Source organism: Phaenicophaeus curvirostris, chromosome 2 (genome assembly GCF_032191515.1).
Source record: "Phaenicophaeus curvirostris isolate KB17595 chromosome 2, BPBGC_Pcur_1.0, whole genome shotgun sequence".
NCBI classification, from domain to species: Eukaryota; Metazoa; Chordata; class Aves; order Cuculiformes; family Cuculidae; genus Phaenicophaeus; species Phaenicophaeus curvirostris.
In genome coordinates this window covers 55,458,756-55,474,920 of record NC_091393.1, presented here as the reverse complement: position 1 = coordinate 55,474,920, position 16,165 = coordinate 55,458,756, and the positions used below count along the sequence as shown (strand labels likewise).

At 42.4% G+C, this 16,165-nt stretch overlaps 2 protein-coding genes across 6 annotated transcripts in view; both read left to right on the top strand.

The window, feature by feature from the left end:
- The window catches only part of PLEKHG1 (pleckstrin homology and RhoGEF domain containing G1), a 135,368-nt gene extending 131,761 nt beyond the window's left edge, over positions 1-3,607 (top strand). For all 5 annotated transcript variants that reach the window (XM_069852122.1, XM_069852121.1, XM_069852120.1 and 2 more), the window contains one exon: positions 424-3,607. In XM_069852122.1, coding sequence (XP_069708223.1) covers positions 424-1,529 — 1,106 coding nt within the window. In that variant the 3' untranslated portion in view covers positions 1,530-3,607. The remainder of the gene's footprint in view (positions 1-423) is intronic.
- A 169-nt stretch (positions 3,608-3,776) lies between these two features.
- MTHFD1L (methylenetetrahydrofolate dehydrogenase (NADP+ dependent) 1 like) overlaps positions 3,777-16,165 on the top strand; it is a 153,978-nt gene continuing 141,589 nt past the window's right edge. The window contains exons 1-7 of the mRNA XM_069852119.1: positions 3,777-3,865; positions 5,125-5,209; positions 8,849-8,899; positions 8,977-9,030; positions 11,523-11,647; positions 12,780-12,880; positions 13,770-13,894. Coding sequence (XP_069708220.1) covers positions 3,777-3,865; positions 5,125-5,209; positions 8,849-8,899; positions 8,977-9,030; positions 11,523-11,647; positions 12,780-12,880; positions 13,770-13,894 — 630 coding nt within the window. The remainder of the gene's footprint in view (positions 3,866-5,124; positions 5,210-8,848; positions 8,900-8,976; positions 9,031-11,522; positions 11,648-12,779; positions 12,881-13,769; positions 13,895-16,165) is intronic.

The following is a 16,165-nucleotide window of genomic DNA, read 5'->3' as shown; positions in this document are numbered from 1 at the left end:
AAACAAATTTGAGATATGGAGACACAAGACTCCACACACTAGTGTAATTCTCGCCATCCTGTGAGATTTATAAAAGTCTCTGAATATCTTATCTTATTTACCAGGCCAATTTCAGAATGTTCTTTTCCATTTTAACATGAAACAAGCAGCGTATTAATTGAACTCTTCACTGCATTCTGTCCTGCATGACTGTTCACTGTTACCAGATATTTTGTGCTGCTGTTTTTCATTGCATTTCAGCACACTGCAATGAAATGCACGGCTCTTTTGGCCTCCGTTGTTTCATGTTACTTTGTTGAGGCTGAAGATATTTATAGCTGTACATTTTTCTCTTTACTAATACAAAGCATTTTGGGATTATTAGATTTTCACGCTACTTATTTGAATGGATTGCTTGCTAAGTTAATTTTCTCTTCTTTCTAGGTGCCAGAATCGCTGAATATTCTCAGCTTTATGACCAAATTGTCTTTAGAGAAAGCTCATCAAAGGTCCAAAAGGAAGCCTGGGCCACCACTCAGGAGCCATCAGCTGAGAGGTATTCTACACCTGTGGCTGCATCTCCTCACCATTCCCAGGCTGCCAGTGAGTCCTCAAGAGCAGAGGATTGGCTTTTGCATTCTACATACAGCAACGGCGAGCTAGCCGACTTCTCTCCGTGGTCTGAATCTCAAGACCCGAAGTCCAAGAGCTTGTACACAGAAACTGGTGCAAAAAGCAGTTCACCACAGTTGCCAGGAGCTGGCTCAGTGCCTTCCCTCCAGATTTCTAACCGTTTGCATGTCCCAGCGCAGAGGTGGAGTGCCATTATAAGCCAACCGAACAAAGAAAATTTACATCAAGATCACATCTATAACTCCCTTGGGAGAAGAATAAGCAATGTAAAACCACAGGTGTACAGCAGGTCACAGTCATCTTCCTCAATTGTGGTGAACAGGTCTGGAGAAGCAATCCTATATCCTAATGAAATGGACAAGAAAAAGCTGCATTTGAATAGGAACTTCCGGTTCAATAGCCGTCAAACGTTGGGTATTGCTTCAGGATGTTCAGGGACTGATACAAGAAAGCAAATCCCTGAGAACTGTTCAGATATGATTCTACAGGATTCTCAAAAGGTTCTGAGAGTGAACAAAGCCTCTCCTCTGACAGCACAGATGGCCACTCAAAACTATTTTTCTAATTTCAGAGATACTGAAGAAGGAGAAGGGGATGATGATGACGATTATGTTGAAATAAAGTCTGAAGATGAGGGATCTGACTTGGAGACCACTCAGAACCAAGGAAGAAAATCTGATCCTAAACTGTGTAACGCAGATGCTGCTCCTTATGAAATGCTCTGTGGCAAAACTGTTTCTTGTACTCCTGCAAAGTCTGCCAGCAGCAAACATGCGCTTACCCCGTATCTGACTGCATATAGTGATTCGGATAAACTAAATGACTACCTGTGGAGAGTACCATCTCCTAATCAGCAGAATATTGTCCAGTCTTTAAGGGAAAAGTTTCAGTGTCTCAGTTCAAGTAGCTTTGCCTGATGTTTTCAGTAATTTCTAGCTGTACTGCCTTATCATGACAAAGTATATATGAGGACAATCACTACTGGCATCATGTATTTTCATAATATTACACAATCAGGCATTGTATCACTGTATTATTGTAAATAGATGTGAAATATATCCTTTTTTTAAAAATAGTTTAGAATTCTGGAAGTGAAAAAGGCCAAATGTGCACTGTGTCTGAGGTCTCCCTCCATAGTGCTGATGGACTTCTCATCTCCGTTTCAATCTTTGCATCTCTCCTTTTGTTAGGTGTGATACTCTTTGATCCTTACCATCAAACCAGGTGTGATGTCATTTGATTTCTGAACCAGTTTATCGTGTGGAAACCCTAGTGTTTTGAGGTGATAACCAGTGTTCTGTGTCCAAAATACCCATGTGTTTACATTTGTTACATATGGGAGCATTTAGCTGAGGAGTTACTCCTTTAAGTGTGCAGATTTCTGAGCCGAGTTCTGGTAATTACACCAACATACTATGTGTGCAGTTGCACATACTTTTTGCACGTTACTTTTTGACAGACATATTCCAAGTGTATGGGACCAACGCGTATGCTACATTACTTTAGAACAGGCTTCTTAGGTTTTAAACTGAATCTAGTCCTAGCGCTTGTGAGAGAGGCCAAGCTGCTGTGTCTGAAGCTTCTTCTACTTTGTGTAATCACATAGTAGGAAGTGAGTGGGCAGTGTTAGCTTTTCACGTGAATCTGTAGATGTGACACAGCCCTTGTGTGGAGCATGTTTTGAATACTAGAAGAGGAGCTCCTTTGCTTGTGAAAATGGCTAAGCTGAGTTTAGTACCTCCAGTGGTAGTGGTGGTTGTGACAGGCAGGCAAAATCTGAGTATCTTGTTGCTCACTAGGTGTGAATTTCTCAAGTAGCTGTGTTTTATATGCAGTGGCCAGCAGGGCATTTCTTTGAGTCCCAAAGTTAGTAACCCCAAGAGAAAATGGGACTTGACCAAATACTTGGGTGAAAAATTAGTCATGCAGCATGTTGGGCTCATGGGATGTTTCAGCTGTTCTGCTGGTTGAGTGATCAGCTGCTTCACCAGGAAATGTATCTCCTTTCACAAGGAATGATCCTTCCTGGTAGTGAGAGGTAAAATATGTACTTTTCTAAACCAGCCAGGGCTGAATTGAGTCCAATTTATGTACATTAAAAGTAGCTTAAAAAAATGAGAATACATTCCATTCAGTTGCAAATAATATAGGTATAGACTAAATGTTGTCATTCACAACAAGAACAGGCTTTCCAATATGATGCCTATTTTACTCCCCCTCGTAATCTCTATTGCACAGCTTTGGATTCTGTTACTTGAAAATATTGTACCTAAAGGAAGGCCTAAACACGTCTACACTCATCATCTTGTGTGACTGTTGTTCATTTTTTGGTGCTTAAATTCTTCAGAGTACACGGATAAAGCAAGTAGAAAGTTAAACGTAAAGGAGTTTAATTGAAATACTATTTTTACAGGCCACATTATCATACTCGTCAGCTACAGAACAGCTTCCAGAACAGCCAACTATTTGACTCCATTGGTTACCATGAGGAAAACCTGAAGTTACCAGTGTACAGCTAATTACTTGTAGAGTAAGATTTAAGGACTTGAACTTGTTAGGAGGGGTTAAATTATTTACTGCACGTATCTTGCATTGGCTAGGAATTGTGCTTTGGAGCGCTGGCGGGTCAGGGTACTTACTAGCTCGTACCACAGGGATGCTTGTTCCCATCAGCACATCCATGTATGAACAGGACCCGCCTCGAAGCAAAATCCCACTGAGAAATAACGTTGTACATATTCAAGATGCTGTAGCGGAGCCCGTATTTATTTAATATAGCTTGTAAAGTATTGTAAATACGAATAGAAGTTGAATCTGTGCTTTACCCGCGCACGTCTAGATATTTTTTTGTTAAGCGGCTAGGGGACTGTTGTCTTAACTCGCATCTCGCGGAGTTGGGGGCGGGGGGGACCCCGGACGAGCGGAAAAAGGGACTTTTGACTAGCGTGTAACTTCTCCCAGGGACCATTTCGTACTATTTTTAATAAACCTCGAGTATGCAAACGCTCCGGCTGCGCTGGCTGCGGGGGGGACGGGGGCCGCCGGGCGGAAGCGCCGGGGCGGGGAGCGGCGCGGCCTGGGGCGGGGGGGGGGGGGGCGGCGCCTTCCCCGCAAGCCGCACCGCCCTCACCTCGCTCCCCGGCGCCTCGCAGCCCTCCGGAGCCATGAGGAGCGCGGCTCTCGGGCGCTGCCTGGCCCCGCCGAGCCGCGGGCTGTGCGGGCGGCTGCCGCGGGCAGGCGGCGCGGCGGCGCGGTGAGGGGGCGGCGGCGGCTGATGCAACCGGGGCGGGGCGGGGGTGGATGGGGAAGGTGAAGCGGTGTGTGTAAGGGGAGAGTAAAGGGGGTTGAGGGGGGTGGGGTGTAAGGGGAGAGTAAAGGGGGTTGAGGGGGGATGGTTCCCTCGGTGGTTGGTTTGGGTGGATTTCGTAGCGGGCGCTCGGTGTGGGATACCTCGATGGGAATGAGGGTGACCTCGCGGTTAAACTTCTCGCTCAGCCACCGTTTGTTTCTTTAATTTTTTTGTTTGTTTGTTTATTGGGGTTTGTGTGGGTTTCTTTTGGGTTTTTGGGGGTTTTTTTCCCGTGTTTTTTTTTTTTTTGTGTTACGGCGAGCGAGGGTAACGTGGCGGGGTTCAGGTGAGGCTGCGCGTGGACGAGCGCCTGGAAAATGTGTGTGTTGTCCCTCCCCACTCCCGTCCATTCAAACCTCAGCTGGAACGGCTTGTCTGCCGCGACATTGTCCTCAACTGGTCATTGGTTCCTCTAAGGGGTAGGGTATGAGGCGGCAAAAAAACCTGCCTGGGCTGTGCTTTGCTCCTTTAGCCGTGGGGAACAGACAGACAGACAGACAGACAGACATCTTTCGGGGGGGTTTCCTCCTTCCCCTGCTGGGTAAGTGTCATCTGCATGTGCAGAAGGTAGCAGGAGAGAGCAAGCAGCCACTTACCCGAAAAGAAATTCCAGAAGGCGTTCCTGATGCCACCAGTTTTTCCAAGAAGCAGCAAGTCAAACAGAGCACCTCTGTCTCCCTGCTGCCTGCAGTTTTGAAGAGCATCCATGAAAGCGGCTGCTTAGCTGCTGTTAGGGCTGGGGATATCTTTTTCCTTTTTTTTTAAGCTGTGGCAGCCCCAGATGTAAATGCTTCTGCTTCTGTCACCCCTTGGTTCTAGGGTATGGAAACGAAACCGAGGGCTTGGGGTGGTGGATCCCTGCTGGGCTTCCTGTGGGGGTGCCAGACCAGCCTTCTCATGAAATCGCATAGGCTGGCTCTAAAGTTTTTGGGCGTGTCAGAGCAATGATGCTCATAGCTGTAGAACAAAGGTAATTTGGTCTGTCAAGGTTTTCTGTACCTGCCTGCTGAACGCCAGCCTTCACGGTTTACATCCATCCATAAATCTGGTGATTAAAAGCATGTATACCTAGGCATTTATTCCATATTGCTGACTAACACTGGGCTTTGCTGGCAGTTAGGAAGGTTTATTTTGCTAAAGATTTGCTTCTTATTGTGTTGCAGCAAAATCGCTGAGAATGCAAAGGAATCCTTAGCCTCTCTTAAGAGAGAAAACCCTCGGCTTGAGCCAACACTTGCCATTATTCAGGTAAAGTATGTCAGTGAGCTCACTGGCTGTGAGAGATCCCTTTCAGTACCATTGCTTATCAGAAACTTCAGATGTGCATGATGCAGAAAGTAACTTCTATTAAAGCGAAGTGATAGGTGGAGGTAATTCTACCAGACTGTAGGTTACACTTGTCTAGGTCTGAAATAGCCACAGCAATCTTCAGGCTTTGGGAAGAGTTTGCAAAGGAAGGAAATTATTTTATCCCTTCTTCCTTTTCCTGACATAGTCTTCCTCATTGTAAGTACAACTTCTCACGGGTTGTCTAAGCTGACTGACATGATTGAGTTAAAAGCAAAGCAATTGTTTGCAACCTTTATTTAGCTTGAAGCTTTTGTTGCAGTCCTGAAAAAAGTGTTCCCTTGCCCAAAAACGTGGTCCTCGCTTCACCTCCCACCCCTAAAATAACATTTCCAGGGTTAAGGAAAGACCCTGCTGCTTCCTGCCAGCCTTGTTGCCTTTGGGCAGCTGTAGCTTATGACTGCTTTACTGCTGTCCTAAGGAGAGGAAGACCACATTGAACAGCCCCAGTCAGCTCAAAATGGCCTGTATGAAATAAATGCTCTGTGTAAATTATCAGTAGCCTTTAAGAAGTAGCAGCAATCTCATAATACTTGAGAGCTATTGTATTACTAATCTCGTGAGCGCTTTCCTTTCCATCCCACTGGTGTGACATCTTTGTGATAGGCAGCCAAGCTCAAAGATGAGGACTGCTGTCCTGAAAATATGAAAGGTGTTCCTCTTCAGATTTCTTAAGATTTTGAGGCCAGGAAACTACAGATGTTTGTCATTGAGAGTGTGACCCAGAACTTTGCAGGCAAAAATGTTTTTGTCCTCTTTCCTAGGACAGTGGTGTTGGCTTTAAATGGGTTCACACTGAAGCTCTGACCCAGTAGGTTTTAATTCTTAACTATAAATATTTTTTCAGGTACTAATAGCAAACCTAAGAAATGCAGCACTAACTTAATTTCAGTAGATCTTTTAGAAGCACTGACTGAACAAGCTTTCCCATCACTTGCTCTCCCTGAGTAATTGCAGTTAATATTTTAAATAGCCCTCTAAAGCTGTAAGTTTAAGGACTGCTAGAAAAGCAATGACCCTTCTCCCCAGTGACCTGTTGTTTCTTACTGTTCTCTTGTCTCCATCCAGTTGTGCTGTGAGCTGGGTTGGGGCAGTAATCCACCCTGGGCTGGGGGGGTTTGGAGAGGTTTCCTTTCAACCACTGTAGTTTTCAAGTCTGTTTTTCTGCATGGCCACATGGGTGTTTTATGCTGACATGAGGGAAAAGATACTGTTAGGCTAGGAGAGAGCATTGTCTGAGGAGCAGGATGTTCCTGCTTACTCTTGATTGAGATGCATCTGCATCAGTGTTTTGGTTTTGATCATGGATGTGCTTTAAATGAATGTCTCTCTTGTCCCAAGTACCCAGCTTGGTTTGCATCATGATGTGTCTGTAGGAATGTGTGATTTAGATCTGTGATGAAATTCACCCAGACTATGTTCTCCAGCTGTCAGACAATTAGCTCTAGTCAGGTTGAAGGAGAACTCATTTAAAATGTGTATTTGTTGGTGCAAAGAAGACTTGTTTTAGTCTACAAATGCTCTTGTGGTGCACTGCTCTCCTGGTTTATGTGGGCAGATCCTAAAGATGCTGCTGTCCACGTGCTGCATTGCAGCCAGAGGAGCAGAGGAGGAGGCAACAAAATGATTTCCTTTGCTGGCTGTGTATTGGTAACAGTAGTCTGGGTAACATGGCACCACTTCTGCAGCAGTGCTGGGAATGAAGAATTGCAGACTGAGCCCACTTTGGAATGGTTTTAGATGCGTCTTTTGCTCTTGAGCCATCTGAATCTGAATTGATACCAATATTGGCGCCCCTATTGCTTGTTATCAATGTTGAACCTTGGCTGGACCTGCACAGCAGCAAAAAATGGTTGGTAGTTGCTGCTTAATTTTGTTAAAGCTGAAAGCTAATATGTAGCGACAGGATCCTGCTTGGCAGTAGAGTTTTTTCCCTGCAAAACTCTGCAAAGCACTGCCAGCTCCCCTACACCTCCTGCCCTGCCCCTGCACTCTGCTAGCTCTGTCCTTGCCTGTGCTGCTCCATGAGTTGTGATGGGAACTGGTTCAGAGCAGAGACTTTCTGTGCATGCATGAGTAAGTGTTCACCAGCCAGTGCCACAGGAGCAGGTACGTTACGGGAGACAGTGTGGTACCATCAGTGGCTCTATCCTAGCTAAAACTCTCAGGCAATCCTGGTGTTTATGCCTCAGCATGGGGACACAGTTCCACAATTAATAGCATAGGGGAGTGGCTGCTGAGCTCTCCTTAGTTTCATCTTTTCTTTCCTTGCCAGAATATGGGTTGCACATATATTCTTAATGCAGCAGACTCTGTGCTGCCCCTTGCCCCCAGCTGCCAGATTTGGGGAGTGGGAGACTGGTAGTGCAGGGGATGCAGGCAGTGCTGGGCTGAGGGAGGGAGTTGGGGGATGGAGGGCAAGTCCTTGTCCCCTCTCAGGAGCTGCCTCTCTCCGCAAAGCCTGTCCTTTTAAGTGTGGGGTTTTTTTCATATTCAGCAGTCTTGAACTATTTAGGATTAACAGGTTGGTAAATGGTTACAGGCTTGCATGAAAATCATTTTGGGTGGTGCTAGTGGCAGTCGAAGCCAGTGCTGGCAGCTAACCACAAAGCAAGCGTCTCAACCCTGATGGGAAGTCACTGGCACCAAACCTTGTAGAAAAAGCCACGTAGAATGTGTTCATGAAATTGTAATAAACCCTTTTAAAAGTATTTATTTTGATCCTGTTCTCTGGGTTGGAAGGCAGGTTTTACATAAAATCATATAGCTGTGGTTTCATTATGAGGCCAATGAAATTTTTGAGGGTGGAATTTTCACTGATCTGGATATTGAATTCTCACTTTTATTATTACAATATATGAAAGTGTTTGAAGAGCCTCCTAAGAGTCAAAAGCATCTTGGAATGTATAAATTTCAATTGTAATTATTACAATTAAATATCATAATATATACGGTCCATATAGGTGTAGGAGCCTGAAGGAGGAGAATTCCTGAGTGAGATGGTCTCCTAGGTAAATCTGCCTAAAAGGCACTTCTGTCCTAGTGTGAGTGCCTACTGGCATTTGGGAGAAGCGGTAACTTCCCTTGCTTCTGTAGTGTCAGAACTCGCTGTAAAATGTAATGATAATGATTTTCCTCATTTTTGGTGGTAAAGCAAACCAGTGTTGTTAGGTTATATGGGGACACTGCAGAAAATTATAGTTTTGCTGTTGTCTACTTCATTCTCATTATGTGGCTGGATGGAAAACAGTATCTTCAGATACAGGCTGGTACTTTTCTTAAATGGCAAGCTTATGTTAAAAAAATGGCAACTCTTGTCTATAGAAGCCAGGCTAACACATTTAAACTAATCATGCCAAAATAAATTTACTAGATGGCCTTCTGCTTATTTCTTAGAATCCCTAGGCTTTTTACCTGTTTGAATACTAGTAGACACACACATCCTCACTACCTTTCTTGCATAGACCTGTGCATTAGTGTGCTCACATTTTTAAATGTAAAATATTATTTTAAGACTTAGTTTCTGTTTTGTTCCCCAAGGCACATAATGATAATTTGATTGAAGAAATAAACAAGAACTTTGCCAAAGAGGTAAGCTTTAGCTCATACACTTGTTATTAATCATGAGCTACTTGTTTTTGGTAATTATCAGTATTTTATTTTGGCAGGTTGGTCTACGTGTTAATCACATCTGTCTCCCTGAAGGCAGCAGCAAGGATGAGGTAACTGCAGTACCCGAAGGACTCTTCCTTTGTTGCTTTTGTCATAAACTTATATTTATTGCTGACATTCGTTATCGCTTTGACAGACCTCTGTTCACTCAAATAGTGTTATCCCCCTGTTGGCAAGAGTGGGAGAAAACAAAAGGAATTAATGGGCTTGTCTGCTGTCCCCTAGCAAGCCGAGGCAGAATCAGCAGAGTAATGTTTTGGTTTTGTGTCTGGTATTTAACTGCAGCATCTTTTCATACCAGCATGAGTATCCAATATCCCACAGTTGTAGTTGTGACTGTACTTGATTCTTGCCCAAGTTATTCAGGGAAGTTGAAGACTAATAGATGTAGCAGGAGAGAGGGTTGAATTTATTTGCTTGTTTATTGATCTCGTAATGCTTCATCCACCCCAAATCACTAGAGGGCTCAATTCTTACCATGTCAAAGGCACAGCACTACTATTGAATATATTCTAAATACAGCACACCATAACAATGTACATGATTCTGAGGCACCAGAAAGTAAAGGCAGCAAAGGAATGTGTAGTAAAAGATGTCGGTGTTCCCAGTTGGCCTCCTTGTGCTTGGTGAGTTTGATAATTCTGCAAACCTGTGGATTTTGTGTACTGTTTTGTATTTGATACAGTTTGTTTTTCAGATGTTAGTGGCTTGCAGTGTAATTTCAGGAACAGCTTCCAGAAGTATTGAGAGGAACTTACTGTGAAGAATTTTAGGAGTGTAGTTTTGGGGATGAGGAATAGTCAGCTATCCATGTAAGAAAGATAGGCTTTTGAAATGAAGGTCATAGATACTTTGCTGTTGGTATGTGTTCTATCTGCTTACTAACACAGTAGGAAATAGGTAAAATATGGAGCATATTTTTTGAATATGGAGCAATAGTTGCTGTTACTTTGAAGTAGTATCCTAGGAAGTAGCTGAGCAGTGTATATCTGTTAAAATCTATGTGCTTGATTGTGTTCCCTGGTTTGAGAAAGTGGGAAAGATTTCAATACTGTGCACTTTTTGTTCTGCTGTAACTGCCTGTGTACAGTAAAGACAAGCTACTCCACATGAGTTGTATTTTAAATGCTGTAATGATGAAAAGCTAAATTAAAGTAAAATGCATTGAAAATGGAAAACTGAATTATTTTCCCAGGAAGCAGGAGTGTAGTTCAAAGGTTTTTTGTTTCAAGCTACCTATAAACTGTTTCCTTTAATTGGTGTAGGCCCTAAAATTTTTTATCTTCTTAGGATTCTGTAGACAAAATGTGGATGTTTTCATATCTGTATTCTGATGTATACACTCTCATCCTTACTTTCTGTTGCTACCAGCCTTGTTGCTGTTAAATGGCACAGGGTTTTAATATAGGTCTGCTTCTGTCTCAGAAGTCAGCAAAGTAAAGGAACATTTCTATAGCATTGGCATGCTTGTATAATCTTTGTTTATATGAAAGCAGCCCGTTCTCCTGGTTCAGAGTTGCAGATGTTCTATCCCCTGCAGATTCCCCTGCCTTAATGTTGATTACATATTGAGCGTTTGGGTAATAGAGTTTACAATAATATTAAGCAGTTCACATGAAAAGCATTTTAGGAAGACATAGTATTAACTAAGGAAAAAAAAAACAACCCTATAGACATTTTCTGTTTGTTGTTAATCCAATTAAATTATACAGCTTTGTGGTGATTGCACATTGATTTCATTTATGTGATGGAAAGATGTGCCTGCATGACATGTCTCATGAGAAAACTTATGCATTTTTTTTATTCCTTTGTGGTGTTCTTGGTCACAGCAGAAGGGAATATAACACTATGTGTAAGCATTGCACTTTAGAGATCATAGAATCATAGAATCGATGAAGCAGTCAAGGGTAGGTAGTACAGTCTTGAATGTCAAATATGACCAAGTATAAAACATTTGAACTTGTGTGTGATTCAGTATTTGAAATGCATAAACTTTTGTGCGGAGCCTTTTCAAAATAACTGTTCTTCGCAAGATGACCGCCACCTTTTAGGATCAGGGTGTTTTGAGAAGGACAACTGGTAAGAATATATGCTGGCTTAATGCAATTAATTTTCTCTTGTATAATTGTTTTTTCAAATGTTAGACCTTCTTGTGTGTATTTTGTGATGGGGTATGATCTGGTCCTTTTTTGGACTATGGTGTAACTGCGGCTTCTTATTTCTCAAAGCCATTATAATGTCAAGCTTTTGTTGAATTTTGGAACACTGCAAGACAAAATGCTTTTGGCTGCATAATATTATATAGTATGTGTTGGCTTTGCAAATTGTTTAGAATAGAGTCAGGAGGGCTTGATTTGGTAAGCTGTGGAAATACAAAGCAAGCCAAATGAGTTATTGCTTTTTCATTTAGAATTTGCAGTAATAAGTGAGGGAAGGAAAGATGGCCATAAGTTATTTTTAAAATACATATTTTATCCCCTTCTAATTAGATGATTCTTCTGTCTGTTGTTCTGATCTTTAATGCTTGTTATTAACTTCTTAGATCGTCAATGAAATCTTGAGACTTAATGAGGATCCTAATGTGCAAGGCCTTGCCCTTGATCTCCCAGAAAGCTTATATTGCAGTAAGATTTTAAATGCTGTGAAACCAGAGAAGGATGTGGATGGGTAAGTGAAACACTGGGAAATAATATTCACAGACACAAAGCTGATAGCTCTGTAAAATCAATTTTCCTTTGTGCGTTTCATTAATGGATACCTCAGTCAATGTGTCTAGCTATGTTTTTGAGCAGTAATAGAAGATGTTGAATCAATGAGAAGCTTTTTTCTGAAGTTGTTTTGACCATTGTCTTTTTAATCTTTATATACTGTATATTCAGGATGTGGTCTTTTCAAAGAAATCAGAAACAAAGTTCTGATTTACTGATGATACTTCATGTATTTCAGTACCTGAGCGATACAAACAGTAGTTGCAAAGAACTGAACACTAACTGCAACACTTTCGCAGGAAGGATTGATGGAAAAGTGACAGGGAAGATTTTAAGTTCCACTCGTGGTGGGAAAGAACGCTGTAATAGTTTGGACCCATTAGCACAACTTTCTGATCAGTTTTGAGTTGCACTGCTCTCTGGAAAGACCTCTGGCTTAATTTAGGTGACTGGGTTACCATCTTGCTGCTTTTGAAGACTTCTTGCTCTCAACTGCGGAGTACGACCTGGTTTTTGTTTGGTTTGGGTTTTTTTCCTCTCTCTTTTTCATGTCAGGAAAGGAGTCTGAAAATCTTGCAAATTGGTTACCTTTCCATTACCTGGAGTACTGGAGATTGAAAGAGAGTGGAAAATTCAGAACATCCTTGTGTGTGTGAGAGAAGGCACTACTGCAGTGTGGAAGCTCTTTGCGTTCCCTCGAACAAGCCAGCCTGAGCCCAGAGGATGCATTGCCTCTGCCTCAGTGTGGCTTTGCTAGTGCCAGTCTGGTCCCGCTGCAGCCACCAAGTTGTTTTGGCCCAATGCCCTGTGGGTAGCCCACTGTCACAAGTAAAGAGCTGCCTGTGTTTCATGGGCTTGTGTTACTTTTTCAAACTCACAGATGCCTTTCCTGGCCTCTCTTGAGGCTCAGTGTTTGCCTAACTGGGATGTGGGTTGATACAAATCATCCCACAGTACTTGAGTATCAAAGGATTTACTTTGATAAGATGCTTTTTTTTTTAGGGGTTAGCTATTAGTTGTGTTACAAGCTTTACCAAGGATTTATGTTACGCAGACTTTTTTTTTTTAATTGCCATATTTTTCCACTGCAGATTATCGGATGTAAACCTAGGACGCTTGGTACGTGGTGATTCCTATGACTATGTAGTTCCTCCGATGGTGTGTGCTGTGATGGAGCTTCTTGGTGATTTAGGTGAGACCTGTCGTAATTATTACATTAATTTTTGCCTGAATAATTTTCTCAGTTTTAGTTCCAACTTTTGAAACACCAATATAATTTCACCTTATTGTGTTTTCTGGTTTGTGTTGTTTTCCCACCCGACATATGTTTGTCTCCTGCTAGTGAAGAGTTTTAGTGAGACCTTAGTGCGGTATTTGCAGAAATGCCTCTCAGTCCTATAGATTTTGGAAATTAGGCAGCGATTACCTGCCGTCATCTGATAAATCAGAAGCCACCCAAGACATCTGAGTCTTCAAAACCAAAAATACAGACGTCACTTAGGAATTTGACTTGGCAATTTTGATTAGTGTGAACAGTTGCAGAAATCCAGGTGTGCTTGTAAATACTAAGTGAGTGTTTTTCTTTGGGTAATATTGTGTAAATGCTAACATTGAAATGGCAGGTTTAAGCAAGTGGCTTTAGTATGTGAAGATGCTGTTGGTTTAAGGCAATGTTTCAGAGGTAGTCTCTTATATAGCGATTTATAAGGTGGTCAAATGTGTTTTGTAGAAATAGGAATGAAAGGATTTGTTTAAATAAAATACCAGAAAAGCAGAAGAGCAGTATTTGCTTAGTAGAATTAGAGAGCCACCAGGAAACATTTTAAAACACGCAATTTGTGTTGTTGCATGGGCTCTGAAAGAGTTGCCCATAATGTTCCACTGCTGTGGTTGTGCAGGTATGCAGCACTGTCCTGTCATGAGCCGTTTTGCTGGCTCTTCTGGAGGGCTTTGGTAGTGAGTGGCCTGGTAAAGGGCAGGAGCTCACGTAAGCACTCCAGATCTGCAGCCCAGCAGAGCCTGCTGCTAGTGCTTTTTTTTGCAGTCGAGGGCAGATAAATGACTTGCCTTGTGTTCCACAGGTGGAAAGACTGTGCTGCTGATGGGAGCTGGCGGGGCTGTGGGTGCTGCCTTGCAGTGCATGCTGCAGAGGAAGGGAGCAGTGACAGTGAGCTGCCAGTGGAATGACCCTCAGCTACAGACCAAGGTGAGCGCTTTTCTGCCTCTCCACTGCCCAGGAGTCATCCTGTAGCCCTGCTTCATTATTTTACACTGGTGAGAGAAAGAATTCAGGGGCGCAGTTTAAAACAGATGCATTAGGTCTTCCTTTTTTCTCTTGGCGTGAGAGGAAGATGCCTGCTTTCTTCTCGTTTTGTGATATGTATGAAACCACTTTCATTGAATTTGTGTCTTAAAGGCTTGCAAATGCTGCTTCTTTTGGGACAAGGTGGATCACAGTCCTTATTTTTGAAGACAGCTGTAGCAGGATTCGGAGAAATTCAAAGGATTTAATTTACATGATCTTACTGGTTGCTTTTTGCTGAACTTTTAGCAACAACTGAGAAGTTGGTATGACTTCCTGCCAAATTTACCAGTTTGTTCCTTAGTCTCAAATTTTATACAGTAATGCAACTGGGAATGTGTTGTTCTTCAAGCATGTGCAGAGGGGTTCTGATATTAACTGTGGAAGAGGTGCACATACTCCGGGAGCTGTCTGTGAGGCGCTGTAGGGGTGAAGTGCAAGGGATGACTGTAGTGTTGTTTGAGAGCACATGCCACAAGGTGGCAGCCAATGCAAAATGATAGCATCAAACCTCTGGGTTTTGAAGGCGAGGGCAGGAGGAGGAAATCAGTTTAAGCAGCTGTGAGAGTTTGAAAGTTCCCTGGCAAGCCTCTGTTTTTACAGCTGTGGATGTTTTTGTCAGGCTTGTCTCAGCTCTGTGCTTTAAGTGACTGACGGCACTTAGGAAACATATGCCCTTCTCAGAGGTGGAAGTACTGTGAACTTTAAACTAGCCATGTCCTATTCTTCAATTATTTCTCATTGCTTGGGGTTGTGCTAGAGGACTGCTTTGGGCTGAATGTGGCCAGAGGTGTTTCCACTGGTTCATAGCAAAAGACATGGACCAGACCAGAGCTGCTTGTGCAGTGCTGTCGATATGTTATGGAGAGATCCATTTCCTTCCATCCAGATGCTTTCCCATAATTGTGCTTTGCTTTCTGGCATTCCCCGTAGCTTACCTCTTGCAGCAGGTCACTGGGAAACGGAATAGGAGGACTAAGCAGGAGGCAGTTTGAGGCTTTGCACATAAGTCTCTCCAAGTTCATTTTAACTTTTGGCAGTAAAGGAGTTCCTGCTTTGCCTGGAGTACTAATCAGCAGAGCTCAGGGGAAACCTACCTTCCTCTTCCTCATCTATAAGCTTGGAGCAGTGTGTCACCAGAAACCCTCAGAACACTGCTCAACCTGGTTGGATTTAACTCTATTACAGTTAACTCTAGCTCCTAGATAAAAATCTAATGCATGCAGGGAAAATTGCCTTGTATCATGTTCCCAAAAGCCGGAGAATCAGAAACCAAGCACAGATTTCCTTCTGGACAAGGAGGCACTGCTGTCTTATGACAACCTGTGTTTGAAGTGCAGTACTGTTAGATAATATTGATTATAACTGATGATATGGATTCATTTTCTCTCACTCATTCGAAACGCTGATTAAGCAAAAATGTTTTAAAGACTCACAAGATCCCTTCTTGAGGTTTGTTTATTTGAATTTGAGTATGAAAATGTGTTAGTCAGTGTCAAGGTTTTTCAAACTCTTGGGCAAATTAATTCATATTTTGTTTTTGCTGAAAAATACGCTGACTTTAGACATGGCTGTGTACTTTTTCTTCTTCCCCTGAATGTGATACTTCTATGCTAACAGTCTGAGTGCTGTTACTTGAAGTATAACGTACAGTAGCATAATAGTTTAACCCATAAAGAAAAATGGATCTTAAAGGTTAGGTGTATCTTATTTATCTTAATCCATTGGCCAGGCCAATTTACACAGAAGAATTAATTTTCAACTTAATCGTGTAATGCCTTTCTTAAGCAGGTACTACATTACCTTTGACTAGCTCTGCTGATTTGTTCTTCTTTTTAATGGGTAGCATAACAACGACTGTTTTCTTTAGAAATTTTGCCAATTTAAATGAGAGACACAACACTAAGGTTGCAGGGATTTTTGGATCAGGTTTTTTATTGCTATGGACTTGTTGCTTCTTTTGCTCATGCACTTCTGCAAAAATATTTAACTGATCAAGAGAAAGGTACGTTTTAGTCCACCTTAGGAAAAGTTGAACAATGTAGAGGTATATCTGCTGACAAACAGCATAATGCCATCTACCATCTGACAGAGTGTGCTCCTTTAAAGCAAGTGTTCCTATGGCAGGAAAAGAGAATAAAACAAATAGTGGTACATTTTAATTTCCTTCCTTTG